The sequence below is a fragment of the Mytilus californianus genome, unplaced genomic scaffold (genome assembly GCF_021869535.1).
Source record: "Mytilus californianus isolate M0D057914Y unplaced genomic scaffold, xbMytCali1.0.p SCAF_1, whole genome shotgun sequence".
NCBI lineage: Eukaryota > Metazoa > Mollusca > Bivalvia > Mytilida > Mytilidae > Mytilus > Mytilus californianus.
The window spans coordinates 43,470,000-43,490,998 of record NW_026262581.1 but is presented as its reverse complement, the minus strand read 5'-3'; the positions used below and the strand labels follow the sequence as shown (position 1 = coordinate 43,490,998).

At 30.7% G+C, this 20,999-nt stretch overlaps 1 protein-coding gene across 2 annotated transcripts; it reads right to left on the bottom strand.

Moving 5' to 3' along the window:
- Positions 1-1,754: 1,754 nt before the first annotated feature.
- On the bottom strand, positions 1,755-19,358 carry LOC127702223 (golgin subfamily A member 6-like protein 22). 2 transcript variants are annotated; one of them, XM_052206332.1, is made up of 7 exons: positions 19,328-19,358; positions 15,765-15,836; positions 14,930-15,076; positions 13,337-13,447; positions 8,814-8,897; positions 6,984-8,109; positions 1,755-5,506 (listed from the first exon to the last, which is right to left on the bottom strand). In XM_052206332.1, exons 1-7 carry the CDS (start codon positions 19,341-19,343, stop codon positions 5,464-5,466), a joined length of 1,599 nt encoding a protein of 532 aa, XP_052062292.1. In that variant the 5' UTR covers positions 19,344-19,358; the 3' UTR covers positions 1,755-5,463. The 2 variants fall into 2 exon arrangements, with proteins under 2 accessions (XP_052062292.1, XP_052062300.1); XM_052206340.1 differs by having other exon boundaries at positions 8,847-8,897.
- Positions 19,359-20,999: the final 1,641 nt, after the last annotated feature.

The window sequence follows — 20,999 nt, the reverse complement described above, 5'->3', positions numbered from 1 at the left end:
TATCTCTTAAATTGTCTGAAATATTACTAATTAAATTCTTTCAAAATAGGTGAACATTTGTATAAAAAGCACATAAGATAAGCTTGCATTTGTCTTTAAATCATCAAATCTCCAATCACAAGTACATAGATATTTCTTAAAAAACTATATGTTGTTAATGCGTAAATTTCCGTTTTAATGATGTAAAATAATCAAAGGGTAACCGACTTCCATTTTGGTGTATTAACCAATTAGTTACCTAGCTGGTAGTGAAAAACGTCAAAAATCGACGTTTTACAATTTACAACGTTACTCTTTTTTCGACGTTTTGTGGTATTCTTTCACCTATAACACTACTTTGAATGATGTATACCGTAAGTATGATGTAATTCGGTAACCCTATTATCATTTTACATCATTAAAACGGAAATGTATGTACCAACAGCATATAATTTGAAAAATCTATGTACTTGATACTGGAAATTTGATGATTTTAAGACAAATTTAAGAACGTTTTTTTTTGCCGAATGTATGTGCTTTCTATATAAATATTCTATTTCAAAGAATTCAATCAGTACATTTCAGGATTTTTTGACCCCTAATTCCTTAACTGTTGGTATCTTAACCCCCAAAATCAATCCCAACCTTCCTTATGTGGTATTGAACCTTATGGTAAAATTTCATAGAGATCCATTCACTTAAACTTAAGTTAGAGTGCGAAAACCAATGTTTCTTCGGACGACGACGACGACGACGACGCCAACGTCATACCAATATACGACCGCAAAATTTGTTTGCGGTCGTATAAAAATCTCTAGCATTTGAATTATTAGTATGTTTGAAGTTGCACGAGTCACCACGAATTACATTGGTATTAATATCATTAAAAATTCAGAACCATATACCGTATCTAAATTTGACTCATATAATCACACTACATGGTTTTATACTTTACCAATGTAATTTCGGAGAATATTGATTGCTAAATTTTGGTTCAATACTTCAAAGTTTTATGTTGCTGTACAATTATTAATTATTCTGCTTGTTTTGGGGGATACAAATGTACTAGTATCTATATTGTTAAAGTGAGATTTTTTTGTAGTTGACTATTTACAATGTGCTTGTTTAATTGTACTGCTAGTTTTTTCACTGACCAAGATTGACTGTTGATTCTTCACACACACAAAATAATAACTTCATGTTGTTGTGCCTGTTCCTAATCAGGTATTTTAGTACTTATCTGTGTTAGTTTATCTATGTTTTTGTGTACATTTACAAGAACTGAGTTGTTTTCAAGTCCTATGTCATCTCTTGAATTTATTCAATAACCGTTTAGACGTGTGGTGCTTTAGAGCATGTCCATCCTTGAAGGATGTATGGTGACAAACATATGTCAATTTTTAGTAAACTTTTGTTCTTGGGTTGTGTCTCATTGCATTTTACACCATACCCATTTCTCCTTTTCTTGAGGTGTATGTTACAGATCATAACTTTGATAAAAATGTATTTTCTTACAACTATTTACTAAAACTAAATAAATCAATCTGAAAACAAAATGACATTAACAACTTCATATGGAACTCTAAGACAGCTAGGCTTCAACTAAACTGAACAATTCGAAGGTCTCTTAACTTATCTTTCTATTCAATGATAGTTGCAGTGATTTCTGACTTAACCAAGTAAAATGTTCCATACAAAAAATGCATAATATGTTTTGATTCAGATAACAGAACAAATAGGGCTTGGATTTTTTTTCATTGACTTAAAAACAAACAAAATATTCATATATTTTAATGGTTTTACCTTATATGCATTTAAAAGTACTGTCTGTTAACATAAATGTATCATAACTAAAAGACCCTTCACAATATTTGTAGTACATCTGGAAAATATATCTGTTAGCTTCAGTATAACAACTATTGTGAAGGGGTCTTTTCATCAAATCTGCACGAGAATTGGAATGAAATAATGGAGATGAATAAAATTTTGACTTAAAACTTTACAACTGGTCTGTAAAAATACATGTATATGGCACTTCTTACCACTTAGGTAATTATATTTCTCAATATTTGTAACTGAAGTTAATGAAAGAAAATTAAATTTTTCTGTATCCAGCTGGCAGCTTACCAAAAATGTATTATTCCCTGAGCACCAACAAACTGCTATCGCATGCAAATTTGATAACAACTAGCTTCGGACTGTTCCAGAAATGATTGTATGGGGAGGATAAAATTAAAAATGGTGGGTGGTTGCATTTTTCTACAAAAAAAAGAAGACTTATATAGAATTTTTTGAAATTTCATTTTGGGGGTATTTGGAGTTTAAAAAAGCAAATATCTCCATGCAAGTGCAAGATCATGGAATAGTCCTTGCAAATATTGTTCTGAACTAAAAACTAATTACAGCCACAGTATGAATAAAATGTAATACATTAATTTGAAAACAAACAAGACCAAGAAACTAACAAATGCATTTTAAAGTAAAGTTATCCATAAACAAGTTAATTGTACATACTTTCAATATTAAAAATAAAGTATTCCATACTTTTTTCTAAATATTTTGTATAAAATTCCAACATCAAAGACAAGAAAAAAATTTAAGTTAGACACTGTATATAATTAATAAAGAATTTTATAAATATATTTTGACATAAAATTTTTGTGCAGATGATACTGCATAAATTCCTGTAGCTAAAAATTTTCTCATAGTTTAAAAATATCTCTAAAATTACACATTTTGAAATCTCATATGAATCATATAGAATTAATACATTTATAAAACATTCAGAAATTTCTTATGAATAAAATAGAATTAATACATCATAAAACATTTAGAAAGACATGATAGATATAAGATGAAATAGAAAAGAAAAAGAAATTCAGATCATAGGTAGATAATATTATGAAAATCAGAAATTAGACATATTTTTAGAAATTAATTTCATTCTTCAGGTTTATCAGTAGCATAAAAGGCAAGTTTTCATAGCCTAACAATTGGTTCTATCTATTTTGTAAAACTATGGAATCATTATTATTTGTGAGGTACCAATTTTTCTTGGCTATCATGGGTAAAGGTATACCACTAATTTAAATGTTTAACAAATAATAAAGTGCTTATATTCTTTTATATCAATGTTTATAGAGTTTTGCAAAATCACAAAATCAAATATCCACAAAATATATTTTTCCTAAATCCACAAAAATTGCTACCCACAAAAATAACGAATCCACAGTATTAGTTATATTTTAAAGCATTGCATACATATTTACAGTTTTCTTTTTAAAGGAAAATCTGTAAGAAATTAATACTTCTACAGTACTAACTTTTGATGTCATATTAATAGCTGGTGTCAAGATACCTAATGATAGATTATTTCATTGGTGGTTGCTTAATCTCGAGCAATATATATTACATGCATGTTTGGAAATATAAAAATGATGAAAAATAATAAACTGCATATTTCTTCTTAATATATACAAATAATATATGGATATAAAAGTATAAAATTTGGTGGTAAATAATCTTTCAAATTTCAGAAAAACAAACAAATCTGCTGCGTATTTAAATTTGAACACATCAACTGGAATTGAGACATATATTGTGTAGATGTCTGTTTGTAAGGTTATAATACTGGCTCCCCCAAATGGTGGCAGTGAGTTGGACTATATTTGAAGGATTCTTGTGCATTTATATGACTTATGCATGTAGCATATTATTTCTTTTAAATAATTTTCACTATATGTATTATGAGAACTCCCTCTTGAAAAGTTTCTGCTACTTTCAAATTTTGGTGAATTTTACACTTTTCTTTTGTGATTTAACCTACTACTTAGTTAAAAATTTTAAATCAAAATTCTAAACTGGGATCATTATGTTAATAATAAAATTTTCGATAAATGATACAAAATTGAAACAGCACAATAATATTAGGAAAAGAGACATACAAAAACAATAAACATAATATAACAAACAAAACAGCAATATACATTGCTAGAATAAAACATAGCATTACAACAACATTAGGCAAAATAGCACTACTAAATTATAACATACATGTATGAGCTGCTATATATTGACACAAAAATATTAATGACTTAAATGCAATTTCAATAAGCCTTATCAATGTTAAATTACATTTGAAATTCTTGTATACAAATTATTTACAACAAATCATAAACATTTTCAATACTTCCATAAAACTTAATCCAGCTGCTTTACAACAGAACAGATGATCCTAGGTCTAACATGGTTGCACAGCAAGTCTGTTCTGCACATTCCAAAATTTATTTTTGAGTTATCTCCCATTAAAATAAGTATTTTTGTGAATATTCAAATGTTATTGATGTATTGACTGGAATGGGCAAAGCTTAAGGATTACTGTAATGACAATAATAACTCTTCAATAAAAACTGTAATCGTAAGCTCTGTCCAGTCAGGAAGACCAACACATTATATCCTATCATGCAATCATGAACTGGCCTACAGAACAAATTGAATTCTTTTTTAGGCCAAAAATAAAATTTGAATTGTTTGATGTTGCCTACCTACCCACCTAAAAAGCAGCCTACCAAAAACATTTTATGATACAAATCATTTCAAATTTTGTTTAAAGATTTTTTTCTGCTCTTGACGTTGTTTTCTTGTCTAAAAAATGTAACTTATGTTGTTGGCCACATAAAAAAATCCCTACCTACCTACCCAACCTTTCAAGGCATGTGTAGGCAACATTAAATAAAGAATGTTTAAGGATGGCCTTAACTGAATTTTGAATATATAACTATACTAATTATACCACAAAACTATTTTGGTTTCAGCCTTATGTCAAAAATATCAGTAATTACAGTGGTATGTACAGTAGGAACAGTGGTATGTACATGTAACTGCTAATATACAAAGCGAACACATATTTGTATGAATGTTTGAAAACATAGATGCCCTATATGATATTTAAGAGTGTGAACTTTATGTACTTAAATGCAATATTGCTTTTCCATTTCAACATGTTCAATGAATGAAACAAAACAACAACTTTATAATTGTTGTTTAGATTTTGCATAATGTAGCTCTTGTTTAAACATAATGATCCTACAGCTATGAATGGTTAGTTTTTGGACAAAATGTTTATCAACTATATGGTTCCCACATTTAAATGATATACATATGTAGTCAAAATCTACAAGTAACAATATAGCATGTACACTGAAATGCAGGACTCTTCGTTTGTCAAAACGCAAATGAGGTCAATATATTTAAAGTCTACTGTGCCCTTAAAATTTCTCTAACAAGTGAACGAAATAAACAAAACTGGTATAAATTATAGAACACAAGTTTCCTGAGAGTCTATATGACACTAGTCTGTAATCCAAATCCTATATTCTTATGGTTATTTCATTCACAATATATATAAATACACTGTACAAAGTAAACATTTACACTGTAAATAATAATTTAGCTGCACCAAGAGTTTGCTGAATCTAACAACTTCTACTGATTCTGTGATTTGGCTTGTATTTTCATCATCAGCTTACTAAAAATAGAAATCATTCATGAATGACCTTTTGCAACAAGCAAAAACTGATATCAACTATATCTCCCTTATTCACTGATGTTTGAATATTTATTTAACTTCTAGAAGTTAACTTGACATCTGTGATGTGTTTTTGTTGTTATTAAATGTCTGTTAAGACTATGATAAAGTATAGTATTACATGGTTAAGAAAGACTAAGACATGATATTGGTTTAAGCAATATAGATGAATACACTTTTATTGTCCTTGTAAGTCCATTTGATTTTGTCAACCTGTGAAAGGATGCCTTGAGTTTTGTTGAGTTTGAAAATCTTGTCGGTTGGTAACTGTACTTTTGTTTTATCAGTTTTTAAAGAATAAACTATCTATCTTATAATCTACCTAACTTGTGATGTTTGAAAATTCTTCAATTTCTTAAAATGGATTGAATCCATTAAAAGTCAGCTTATACAAGTAATTTCTTATATCCTTGAAGATGTACATGTATAGTATATTTGTCAGATTTCTTTTCAATGTTTTGAATAATCTCCCCTTACCCTTCTCCAAAGATTTACTACACAAAGATGTTAAGTAATTGTGCAATGTTTTATTGGCATTTAAAAATTCTTCATAAGGCAGTATGTTGAAGATGACAGACAAATGAGATTTAAGTTTTCTATGGAATTGTACTTTTATGAATAGTAATCATTATAATAGTAGAACTGTAGAAGGGAGACAATTTTTAGTGCAGAAAATGTACTAAAACCTATAATGTCAAATCTTGTGAAATATTTCAATATTATACACCTTTTCTTTACAAGGGGTAGTATAATGTTTCAATTGGCAAATAGCATTCTTCATTGATAACCCACCTTAAAAAAAAGAAAAAGGGGAATTTTTTGTTCCTCTTAAAAAAAAAAATTCTGTTTGAACTTGCATTTTTTGGAACATGTTAATATTAGCATTTATTTGAATATGTCTTTAATAACATTAAAATACGAGCATAGATTGTTATTTATGGGGTAATTATTTTTTCCTTAGATATGAAATAATGTATCCATTGTACATGTATAATTAAATTGTTATTTGAAAGATGTATGAAAATCTATTTGAATAAAAGTTAAAAGAAAAAAGTTTGGCATGAGTCTATCTTATGTGTCAATAATTTATGAAGTTGTAAATTAAGTACATAAATATATTCAAAACAACAAAAAGGGTAAATAGATAATATCTCATATACTTACTGTGCTTCATACTTACTCTTTTAAAAAACAGGGGGAGGTAATCAAATCAAAATAACAAATTAGTTATCAGTATATGTATCAGTAAATAACAAGTATTACCCATAACCATGACTATAAAAATACTGACATTAATGTTTAATTATGACTCTTCCTTGTAAGCAGATATTTAACAGTGTCTACACTGTATATTTTAACATTGTATATATAAATAATGTTGTATATAAATGCATATGGAGGCATAGCATGTACTTACTTGCACAACATTTTAACATCCTTTAACTGATCATACAGATCCTGGTTAATTCTGTCTTGTTCTGCCAATTGTCTTCTTAAATCTTCATCATCCTTCTTATTCTTCCTTAATCTTTCATTCTGTTCCTCAATTATTGCCTTCTGTTCCTCTATCAACTGACTTTGTTCTGCTATAATCTGTTCTTTGGTCTGCCCAACACGAACTTCCATATCTATCTTACTATTCAGATTGTCTATTACTTTACTGTTTTGTTCACACATTTCATTTATGGTTTTACATTTGTCATGATTTTGCTCAATGAGATCATTAATTGTAGCACTCTGTTCTTTATTTTCTACATTCAGTTCTTCATTTTTCACATTTATTTCATTAATTGTAGCACTCTGTTCATTAATTGTAGCACTCTGTTCATTAATTGTAGAACTCTGTTCATTAATTGTAGCACACTGTTCTTCATTCTTCACATTTATTTCATTAATTGTAGCACTCTGTTCTTCATTCTTCACATTTATTTCATTAATTGTAGCACTCTGTTCATTAATTGTAGCACTCTGTTCATTAATTGTAGCACTCTGTTCATTAATTGTAGCACTCTGTTCATTAATTGTAGCACTCTGTTCATTAATTGTAGCACTCTGTTCTTCATTCTTCACATTTATTTCATTAATTATAGCACTCTGTTCTTCATTCTTCACATTTATTTCATTAATTGTAGCACTCTGTGCCTTCACTTCATCTTTCTTCTCTTTAATCATCAACTTCTGCCTCTTAATAACCGAACCATACTCCCCCTTAGTATACTCTAAATCCCTCATCTTACTGCACTGATCACATATCTGTCTATCTTTCTGTGTTATTGTCCTCCTTAACTGGTACACATGTCGACCCTGTACTTCAGTTATGTCCCTTATATGATTAATATCTTCTGACTTTTGCTCTACTTCATTTTCAAGTTGGTGTACATTGTCTCTTAAGATATCATTATCTTGTTCAAGATCATGAACACGCCTCAGCTGCCCATTGTAAATATGATTGACCAGTTCCAGTTGAGAATGTAATAATTGCTGCTCATCTCTTTCTTGGTAAATTTCATCATCTTTCTTCTCTAAAGCTCTCATCATTTCAGCTATAAAATAGAATCCAAAAATATGATTTCAAATTATAAGTAGATTTCTATGGTCTTAAAATGGGGGATAACTCTATTTTTACATGTAACACAAGTCCATTCATTAAAATGAAGAATTTTGGGAAACTACATGCAAATGCGATATAACTATTTAATCTGATTATTCTGTTTTCATCCATCATACACTGTATTTTAAAAGATTCTGGCCTTTGTGTGAAATTTAATAAAAAAGAAATCATCCATTGGTTTGATATAAACAGAACCTGAAAGCATTAACTGAACCGACCCACAAACTAGAAGTATTGACATCTACACATTAGAATTTCACAAATATTCTGACAACAGCCTCAAAGAATAACTAGTCCAAAGACACTTTGTTTGACTTAGAAGGTATTATGAGATATATTTGTTGTAAATTTTTCTAACAAACTGAAAAATGCTTTTCAGGTTTCAATATTATAACAGTTTGAAAGATTTATAAAACTCTGTCTATTACAATGAAATCAAAGAATTTCTAAAAATAAGAATCGATTACAGCATAGTAAATTGATTTGAACTTTCAACCAATTGTTTCATTTAACATGTTTAAAGATTATAAACAATGTTTCTATTTTTTTTAAACGAGAAGATATTTTATGACTATGAAATGTTTGATTTCACCGTACTATCAGAGTTTGGTTGAACAATCCAAACATTTACTATACCTAGTGACTGAGTCCTTCGTTTAGTTTTATTACCTCTCCAGTTGTTGATAAAGATTCTGTACTGTGAACAGCTTGGAAGTTCTCCTGAAAACAGAAAAAAAATTAAAAACTTTGAGCTTCAATTTGTTAAGAAATATCATCTTTGCTAGCCAAGGGTTATGATCAAGTCCCCTCATCTCCACCCTTGGCGGATTAAGGTAGAATTTCAGATCCACAAGGTAATGATTTCCATTGGATGCAGTTGTAACTGGCTGCATCCAATTAAAAAGCGCCTTTAAGATGATCACATGCAAATGTAGAAAATGTAAGTAAACAATTGCCACGTGTTGATTGTGCAAATAGGACAATATTTAGTGACAATTTTAAAGTTTAAATTGAACTAATTGAAGTTCCTGGGTACATTTCTAGAGCAAATATTGGAATGTCAATGTATAGTTTCGGATCCTGCTTCAGGAAATTTGTAAACACTAGACACAACCATTTAACACCTCCACACTGAAGAGAGTTCAAGTGCTGCCATTGGTCAAGAATGATGTAGACGGAATGGGCGTGACTTTTATCTACTGACAGATGGTGCAGCATTGTAATCACAAATGTTGGCTTAATGTGCCAAGGGTGGAGAGGAGTGGTTCTGAAACGTAACCCTTGGCTAGCGAAGATGAGAAATATAGACATTCTAATTTTTCATCTCTTCATTCTACTTTGCAACAATATTGCCAAACGGGTAAATAACCATTCTTTGTCTCTCTGAGTAACAAAGAACTGTAAGGAACTCACAGGAGGAAACACCCTCCGCATCCTACTAATACATTGTATAAATAAAAAAGTTTGAATATCTCCCTTTAAACATATTAGACCATGCTCATATTCATCAGATAGTACTTTTCCACTGTGTTGAGTATCATCAATATCAATCACCCTACTTACAATGCAAATAGACAGACAGACTGACAGATTGAAGTAATTAAATTCGATTATCTCCCCTGTAACATGTTGCACTAGGATTATATTCCTTTATGCACATACTCCGGTAGTGTTCTACAAATATATAGCTTTCATCAATATCTGTCTAGCTGTTTTGAAGGAATTGCCCTTACATGGCACATGGACAGACAGACGGATGGACAGGGGGATTCCTACATGTGGATATACATGAACTCCCCTCCTTCTCCAAAAAACAATATACAAAAGAACAAGAGTGCACACGCTGAAATGTCTCGCCTTCTTTACTAATCATTGATATTATGTTGATAGTCCTAAATATAAAGCTTTATTACAACTGTCACATAAACTTAACATTAACCAAGTAAACTAAACATTGACCAATGAACCATGAAAATGAGGTCAAGGTCAGATGAACCATGCTAGGCAGGCATGTACAGCTAACAATTCTTCCATACAACAAATAGAGTTGACCTATTGCTTATAGTTTAAGAAAAACAGACCAAAACACAAAAACTTAACACTGAGCAATGAACCTTGAAAATGAGGTCAAGGTCAAATAAAACCTGCGTGACTGCCAAATAGATCATAAAATATTTCCATACACCAAATATAGTTGAACTATTGCATATAGTATAAGAAAAACAGACCAAAACCCAAAAACTTAACTATAACCACTGAACCATGAAAATGAGGTCAAGGTCAGATGACACCTGCCAGTTGGACATGTACACCTTACAGTCCTTCCATACACCAAATATACTAGACCTATTGCTTATAGTATCTGAGATATGGACTTGACCACCAAAACTTAACCTTGTTCATTGATCCATGAAATGAGGTCGAGGTCAAGTGAAAACTGTCTGATGGGCATGAGGACCTTGCAAGGTACGCACATACCAAATATAGTTGAACTATTGCACATAGTATTAGAAAAAAAGACCAAAACTCAAAAACTTAACTTTGACCACTGAACCATGAAAATAAGGTCAAGGTCAGATGACACCTGCCCGCTAGACATGTACACCTTACAATCATTCCATACACCAAATATAGTAGACCTATGGCATACAGTATAAGAAAAACAGACCAAAACACAAAAACTTAACTATAACCACTGAACCATGAAAATGAGGTCAAGGTCAGATGACACCTGCCAGTTCGACATGTACACCTTACAGTCCTTCCATACACAGAATATACTAGACCTATTGCTTATAGTATCTGAGATATGGACTTGACCACCAAAACTTAACCTTGTTCACTGATCCATGAAATGAGGTCGAGGTCAAGTGAAAACTGTCTGACGGGCATGAGGACCTTGCAAGGTACGCACATACCAAATATAGTTATCTTATTACTTATAATAAGAGAGAATCTAACATTACAAAAAATCTGAACTTTTTTTTCAAGTAGTCACTGAACCATGAAAATGAGGTCAAGGACATTGGACATGTGACTGACGGAAACTTCGTAACATGAGGCATCCATATACAAAGTATGAAGCATCCAGACCTTCCACCTTCTAAAATATAAAGCTTTTAAGAAGTTAGCTAACGCCGCCGCCGCCACCGGATCGCTATCCCTATGTCGAGCTTTCTGCGACAAAAGTCGCAGGCTCGACAAAAACCTTGTTAGATGAGAAATGAGGTAAACAACAAACCAAAAAGACATATAAACTAACTATGAGCTTATTATAACTGGAACTCAAAACAGGTGACAGTTTCAATCTTGACAAATAGACATCATACAGGAAAATACAGAAGTAAGGCTTTTTTTGTACAAACTTGGAAAATGCAGTGATCTCATATTTGTAATACTATGATGGATTTTTTACAAACAATTGTTTATGAATGTCTTCTGTTATAAAGATTCCAAAATAAAAACAATGGGTGATCCAGTTTAAAGTCACTCTTGCTAGTGATTAAAATTGCTACACTCTCCAACTCAACATTTTCAAGCTGCAGACCAAATTTAAATCATTTCCTTACATAGAACTAAGAAAACTTTGCAAAGTTTTCTACCGTTCCTACTCGCTTATTAGTCGGAAAATTGGGAGTAAAATTCATAATCCAGAGAGGGGGGCCGACTAATAGACGAGATCTAGCGACCAGAGGAAAAATCCAAGCTTGAGAAAAGTGGTCAGGAGTGAATTTCCTGGTCAAAACTACGTTTTTGATTGCCAAACCTACATAAATCAATAAATAAAAAGTTTCTGTTGAAAATAAATGACTTCAATACTGTCTTTGTGTTTTATTTGTTCTTTGGTAAACATTTTCTGCAAATTCGTGTTGAAATTCTACTGTTTCCGGTTTGTGTATTGATTTTATGGTCACATGGTTTTCCTATAAACCCAAAAGAAGAGCCAAGAACCAAAAATGAAAAGGAGATAACAATGTACCAAATATGTGAAAGGATGTTTTCAGCGGAGTTATTGTGTCATTATTGTGATATCATGATATCAATTCAATGCTTATAAATCATATAATAATCAAAAAATAATTTTAAGATTCATTCCCAAAATCAAAATATTATTCATTATAGTGTCTCAGGTAAACAAAAATTACAAAATTGATTGACAAGCCAATATAATCCATTGATAACCCCAATTAAGAGACAAAGAGTTGTATTCACTAAAGGTGAGAAAACTATCAGTGATAGGTAAACAGATGACACTAATGAGTTGGAGTTAGTTATTTTAATATATTGATTAGCTTCACTTAATTTTTTTAATCCTTTAATCATCACAATATAATAAGAATTATGAAGTGTACATGCTCATTTAACACCGAGTTATGTATGCTGTGAAAAATATTTTCATCAAGTGTTAATTGACTTTAAATTTTTCAGGTTCATATTGGTTTATATTCGCTTTTCTCAAACAATAGGTTGTTAGTCATACCCTACAAAATCATTGATGCATTACGTAAACAACACATGGCTAATCTAACATTTGAACAGTGAACAAAACAAGAGAAATGAATACATCTTTATTATTAACAGCAATATAAATTATCATGATGAGCATCAACTAAATTCAAACCAAACAAACATTAATGCAGAAATGAATATTATTCCTGGATTTGCATTGGTTTTACCGGCGTTCAGTTACTGTCAGCTGAAAAAAAAATGCCCAAATTTTGTCCGACTTATACGAGGGTCAAGACTAAATCCTTAGAATTTGGAGCTGAAAAGGGACCCCGACTTATAGTAGGATCGACTATTAGGCGAGTATCTACGGTACCCAAGGTCGTTTGGACAGTTTGACAGTACCGACTGATAGATGAAGTCAAGCGGTTTCAAGTTATGCTTTTACTGAAAGCAATGCAGGTAAAAATATGACAGGGAAATCAATTTGCATCACCTGGTTTTCATTTGGGTCCAATGATACCCTATCCAAAGTGATTTTAACTGAATCAACTTGCATGTACTGTCCAAAATAATTATGGTTTAATAATTAAATGTAAGTAAACCTCCGTCACTAAAATGGTCAAAATATACAAAGCAAAAGCTTGGAAATTGGCTCCGACTCCAAAGAAACCATGCAGTTTATTACATGATTAAAGTTTCATTATATTTACCTTTCTGTACAAAATACTGGTCCCAAGCTAACTGTAAATCTTCTACACTAAATCTTGTTAATAAAAACTCTTTATTTTCATCTTGCTGTTCCTGTGTGAGAGATCTCCAATCTGAAAAAAAAGGTAGATTCAATGTGGAGAAAATTCTTAATTAACATTCAACCAATTTTTAATTGGGGGCCTTTAAAATCACATGTTTTGTTTTTTCTCATCATATGACTACCAGTACCTGTAAAACAAGTTCTTTGAGTGCCCAGTAACTTTTTTTATTATTTTGTGCCATGTTTTTAAAGATATTTTTATTAAAATGTATGTACATATGAGCATGTGTGATAAACATGTCAAAATATATTTTAAAAATATTAAAAAGGCACTTTTAATTGGTATGCATGAACATCTATTGTAATTGTTTACAGTATGTAAATTTTTGCACTGATGTTTTAAAGAAGGACGTCACAGGAAACAATTTAGATTCAATTTTCCAATTTTGATACACAAATGTGTTACCTCATAATTACTGCACAGAACCAGGCAGGTATGTCCTGTTAATACGAATTTAACTGAGAGGTATATTTTGGAACTATAGAAACCCCTTTATCTTATTTTTCATATATATAAACAAACAAAAGCTTTGACTCTGAACAGTAAAATTGAGAATGGAAATGGGGAATATGTCAAAGAGACAACAACTCGACCAAAGAGCAGACAACAAATTAATAAACCATACTATATCTATATTCTATGGTTTCTGATATTGTACAAATTTTTCATTTTATTAGATCATGCAATACATAAAACTTTTCATCATTGTTTGCCTTCAATCTCTTGTGTTTTTGTTGTCATTATGTGGAAATTGGTGTTGATGGCAGAAGTACATGTACACTACAGCTCAGGTGGATTTTGCTTTGTCCACCCGCCCACAGTGGGAGTGGGCACCGGGTGGGCAAAACTTCAAGCTTGTCCACTCTACCCACCCATAGGAGTGGGCATGCAATTTCTTTTGTGAATCGAAAGACTTGCAAGTACAATCAATTGAAAAAAGCAGATAAGCATTTGAAATCAATATTTTTACACAAAAAAAAAAGAAAATATAGCTAGAGTGGGCACAGGTGGGCTGTCCACCGTGGGCAAGTGGAATAAGCAAAATCCACAAGGACTGTTGTGCATTTAGTTGCTTATATTTAATAACTTTTATAAACACTGGCTGATTTAAACATACTGAAAAATAATTGTGATGTTTTTATTAATGCGAATGATGCAACTGGCTGAGTATTACAATAATAAAAATTTGCATTCTGATATCTGATACATACATGTATATCTGTATGCAGTTTTTCTTGAAATTGTAATAATTAATCTCACATTTTTGTCCATTCTTCAAAAATCGCAATAATAAATGCACACCATTATTTCTGAATATTCAGTATATTTAATTTTATTAAATTAACACTGTTTATTTTTGAAGACTGTATTTTGACCTCTAGGTGTTTTTTTTTTTTAATTTAAAAGTTATGTTGTGCTGCTGTCTCATTGACATATATCCCACGTCTGTTTTTTCCCTTCCTGGTTGTAATGTTATACCTATGATATTACCTGATAGTCTTTCCCAAATATCACTATCTACAGGAACTGTTCCACCTGTGTTCTGTTGGTGAACTACACCGTCCAAGTTTGGATGAGGAAAGGTTTCAATCATATGCTTCACTTCTTCTATATGACTTGCATCCTTAGGGGGTCTTCCTATTTTAAATGAAATAAAATTTTATAAATTTACCAAATATTTAAGGAAATCACAGGTTTAAATCAACCATTGTAGTATTGATTCATTGAAAAATCCTATTGAATAGACATTGAACATGAACATTTTCATATGGCAAATATACATTAATATGGTCATATTTATAAATGAACTGTTTACAAAATGGTGAATTGTTCAAAATAATAAGGATTTTCTCTCCTAGGGATGGATTACTTTAGCTGTATTTGGCAAAAACGCAAACGGTTTGAAATTTTGGTTCCTCAATGCTTTTCAATTCATTATTTATTTGGCCTATTTACTTTTTAGATTCGAGCGTCTCTTATGAGTTTTTAGTAGACAAAATGCACATCTGGCATACAAAATTATAAGCCTGGTATCTTTGATGAGTCTTTTATACATTACACAGAATGTTTTATAAATTTGTAAACCACATATGGTGATTCTGTTAAAAATTATCACTCTTTCTTGTGGAATTTCAAAGTGGATGCTGGTTATTATATATCAATAATAATTTTTTATTCAAAGAATAGGCAATTCACTATAAAACACTGTGTAGGGTTAAAAAATGTCACTTTAGTGAACAACCTTTTTATGTATGCAGAATGAATGAAACATATGAAACTCCATGACTTATACGTTTTATTGGAAGAATAAAAAAATCATAACTACCTGTGAATGTCATAATTGTCTCCCTTGTCTGTAATATTTTTCTTGTGTTTAAGTCTTCTGTCACTTGTGCAACTGCAAAAACAAGAATCAAATGCATAATTTTTTTTTAAGTAAACCAGAAAAAATTCAAATGTGTGACACATGGCTAAAAAGTAAAGGCTTTTTTGCAATTTCTGAGTTTCTGACATGTTTAATATACATGTAGAACATGTATTCCCTTCGGTTGAACATTTAGTAGCAGACCTTAACAATAACATGCCAGCTGCTTGTCTTATACATGTAGTACCAATCAGAAATCAGTTCAATGTTATACAAACAACTTCTGTTTTATCCTTCTTACAATAAGTGCTACAGAATATTGATTGGACATGTTGGAACCATTATCATGATTATAAACAGAATATTGTTAATAAATCTAAACATTTTAGTGTTATCCCCTTTCAATCCTCAAAAAAGTCATGGATTTTCTCATGTACTTTTAATCAAGTAAAAGATGGCCCTGTTTGAGTGTTATTTTTTGTAAGTTATTGGTAAAACAAAAAATACATTGGTTTATAAGATTTCTCCTTTAGCATGTTTAGAAAATAGGGAAGGTTTCAAGGAAGGTAGTAATTCATTTTTTTTTTTTTATTTTTTACCTTGAGTATGCAATTTAATCAATAATGAAAGACAGTTAAATTTCAAAGCCCATTTGACCATAAAAGTAAGGAAAAGAGGGTGTTTGATTCTTAACAAGTCATTTCTACCCTAATAGGAAAGGGTCTTTTTAAAACAATTGCAGATTCAATTTGTCAGAACTTCAGGAAAAAAAAAATATCAAAGTTTTGTGATTTTTATTCATGCTATCACTACAAAAATCCCATACATATAAATATATGCATATGGAGCGTTTACCTTTAAATTGTGTGTGTTATCAATGGTTATATTTTAAACATAAAACAGAAATATTAACATATTGACATAATGTATTTGTGTTCATAAACTAAAAGTACTAAAAAAAGCCAATAGCAGCTGATTGTGAAATGCTGTTCACAAATAATTCTATCTATATATACTGTGGATTCATTTATTTTCGTGGGTACCAATTTTCGTGGATTAAGGAAAACTTACATGTTCGTGGATATTTAATTTCGTGGTTTAGCCAAAGTCTTCATACAAGCCTAATGAAAATATGTTGTTCGTTGAACATTTAAATTCGTGATTCACCTGTACTCATGAAATCAACGAAAATTGGTATCCAACGAATAATAATGAATCAACAGTATGTAAATAGCCCAATACAATATTTTGTTTGTTTTTGTTTGTAGTAAACATTTGATTTTGAATCATTTTGTGATCATGTTTCATCCTCATAGACTTATTTCAATATGAAGTAAAGCAACAGAAGATACCCAAACAATTGGAGATTTTTTGTTCCACAGGTTATTTGATAACATTTGTCATTTATCAAAAGAGGAACTGATATCAGTTATCATCACTGATTTTAATATACAGGATAAAACGTAAATTTGTTTAATTGTGATGCAAAATTTTGGGAACTTGTGTGATTTTAAGAAATGGCAGAATATTTCCCATAATAGTGTAAATATGTCTATTGTACATGTACACTGAAGTCAATGTAGATCTCTGTTCACCTGGTTTTCAACGCTGCTGGATAACTCGGACTAAAACAAAATCAGCCTATCACAAAATCGGACTATAACAAACTCAGACTATAACAAACTCTGCCTACCACTATTTATATGCAGAAATAAATTGAACAAACTCGGACTACGATTAGTAGATTGAGTTGTTAACGTTTTTTTCTGACTTTTAGAAAAAAAACTTTATATATAAAAAATTATATACAAATTTATGAGAAAATGATAAATATTTTTGAAAAAACAATATATAGAAATGTATTAAAATAAATTTAGATCCATCATTGAAATATGTGTTATATGAGTTGAATTTGATATTTTTGAATGAGAATAATTAACTTCTATTTGAAATATTATTGTGATTTTCTCGTTTATGTTTATTGACAAAAGATGTTTTAATGATTGGCGTGTGTCCATGTTTGTATTGTGTTTAATCCTTGGTGTCCATTATTAGTATACAAACAAAGAGAAATTTGATTGACAGTGAATAGCTTCTTTACAATTTCACTTATCTGTAATTCTTTATTAATGGAAAAGTAACTATATTTAAATTGTCACATCAAACAGATACAATGTTTTTAGAAAGGCAAGCCGACGCAAACATTTATTATACATATTTTTCAAAATAGATGTGGAGTAAAATTGAAAAAACAACAGAGATTTCTTTTTCTCACAAACCACTGGGATTCAAATGCAACCAATAAAAGTATGATCAGAAAATATCATTCACTACAGTGTCTTATAATTACATAAGAATTGTAATCAAACTAAAAAAAAAAGAACATGAAAACGTCAGTTATACCATACATGTAGATATCTATGGTTATACACAAGCTGCTACTGCGAAGAAATTTTAATATTTAGTTAATTACAATTTCATGTAATTACAGGTAGTTTTGTTCTCACTTTGGGTGATTAAATAGGTGTCAACAGTACATGTGCAAGTTGTTAGTTTAAATTCAGGTGATTAAAAAGTTGTCAACGATACACGTGGCATGATGTCATATTCCCGTTCAATCATATAAGATACATGTATGCATATGATAAATTATTTTGAGAGGGACATACAAATAATAATACAGAAAAGACAGATAAGTGGTAGATTTTCATAATTAAATGAATTTATTCTTTTCTTTTTCTACATATCTTGTTAACATAATTTATATTACTCGCTTCTAAAATGTTTAAAATGATTATTTAATTAATTGTAAATCATAATTAATTAATTACAAATTAAGTATTGATAATTAATTTCCAAAAAAGAAAACAACATCCAACATCATACCTATCATGACTATATTCTTCTAGTAGTCAGAGTTTGTTATAGTCCGATTTTGTGAGGCCTATTATGTTATAGGCCGAGTTTGTTATAGTCCAATTTTGTTATAGGCCGAGATCATGGAGATATCTGGGATTAGTTTTCAACAGCTTAAATCATGTTTAACAAACAAAACATATAACCTAGCAAGTGATATCTTGCAAACAGAAAGTCTGTTTGAGAATACATGTATAATACTGTTGTGTGTCTAATGTAGCTTTTTTTCTACAAGAAAATATTTCTCTGTTCTGTGTTCATGATGTTTGTCCACTTTGTTTCAACATTCTACAACCAAGTTTCGATTGAGTATTTTGGATAGCTGTGGCGTATTTTGTAAAGCCTAATCTCAGATTTGATTAAGTTTACATAACAAATGCATACGGCAAATATATTATATTTATATATATATAGTGAAATATACATTTTGTAAACAATGTGGAAAAACTTCGGGAAATTTTTGGACGATGTTTTTGACTGAATATCATTAACTGGCAATACTGAATATGTTTGCATCATTTCATCCATGTCTTAAACAAAGAAGACAAGTTGTTTTAAGACTGTAAATACTATATCTGCAGAGATATTAAAGAAAAATGATTTTTTACCAAAAGGGGTATCCATTTTGATAAACAAATCAATCGGAAGTTCGCTTGGAATCAACAAATAACCGAATTCCAACAACTGACAAACATTTCTACAACGGACGAAAATGAAAATTCCTTTCTCAACAAAACCAATACATTCAGTGGCTGATCCAAGGGAGTTGGAACCCTTTTTTGAAGATCAATGCTTTTGAATGGGGACATATGGTTGGACCCCCCTTTATCCTGGGTTGGATGAAATTTGAAAAAATAGGCAGGACAGGAGTTTTGATAAAAAAAAAAGGCAGGATGAGATTATTTGCCAAAAAAAAAGGCAGGATGACAATTTATGTAAAAAAAAAGTCAGGATAAACTAAAAATAAAGGCAGGACTGAATAGAGTGAAAAATAAAAAGGCAGGACCGAATAGAGGGGAAAATAAAAAGGCAAGACAAAATTTTTCATCCTAGCCGCCCCCCCCCCATAAAAATCAAATGGTAGCTCCCTTAGAATAAAGTTCTTTAAATTTGATACCAACATTAAAGTTTTTTTTTGTGAAATAATACAATTATTATTTGGTCGTAAATAGAAAGCAGTAGTCAATTATGAAAGAAAAAAATGAAATGCAAAACAGAAAACAAATATACCATTGATTTTTTTCTTGTAATTTTGATATAATATTCTTTATGAACCCGGCTTTGTACTAGACCGAAATGCACAGCCGGATTCTGAACGCGTAAGTTCACAAGGTAACATTTGACAAGAAGACTTGTCATCCTGCATGAAGGATTTTTCCGACTTCGACCCGATCAGTTTTTGCTCCTACACCTAAGTGTCGTGTTCTTAGCGGGGAAGCAACATTAACCACTTTTCAAGGCTTTGGTTTGACCCGGTCTGGGATTGATATCACGATATCCCGCAATCGAGGCAAACACACTTTTGCGAGACTACCGCGGCGGTTAGTATTTTCAACGGCCACCTGAATTTCTATCAATAAAATTAATGACTAAAAATAGTTTGAAAAAAAAACGTTTAATATAGTATAGACAAAAAACGTCTTTTATATAGTAAAGGTCCATATACTATTCTATATGCATTAATTAATTACTTTTTTTTTATCATTAATGATAGAAATTCAGGTGCCATTGATATTTCATTTGATTATGCCTCATGAGAACGTACCCGATATCCATCTGTCTTTTTAGTTAATCTCGATTCATAAGTGTAAACTTTATACTTTGTATGTGTATTATTTCCTTTCTTCTTCTTTTTCAATTCTATGTTGAATCAATGATTCATGAATACACGGCTCTCAAACTAAGTTGCACATACTTCAATCAAATGCATCACATTATCACTAACGAAGAAGCCGGGGGAGAGGGAATTGACCTTCCCACTTTCTGGCTACCAAAAAAAAAAAAAAAAATGAAAGATGACACTGTCTAACCCCTAGAATATTATCATATAGAAAATTTTTTTGCTTAACTTGTCACTTTCAGAAGTTTGCCCCAGTTGAGTCCACTGCTACATCACTGATTTTCATATCTCGAGTGAGAGGACACTTGCACAATGAAAATCAAAAAAGACAATTAGAGTGTTTTTTTTTTAATTACTAGTCAGAAACTGAATTACCACTACCATACGTCTCTATAAAAATAAGAAGATGTGGTATGATTGCCAATGAGACAACTCTCCAC

What these genes read in the sequence shown, in the direction of transcription:
- LOC127702223 (XM_052206332.1), bottom strand. An exon ending in CCAGTATTTTGTACAGAAAG is followed by an intron (nt 8,898 to 13,336) that starts GTAAATATAATG and finishes TTCTGTTTTCAG; the next exon opens with GAGAACTTCCAAGCTGTTCA. An exon ending in GATGTTAAAATGTTGTGCAA is followed by an intron (nt 5,507 to 6,983) that starts GTAAGTACATGC and finishes TTCTATTTTTAG; the next exon opens with TAAGCTGATGATGAAAATAC.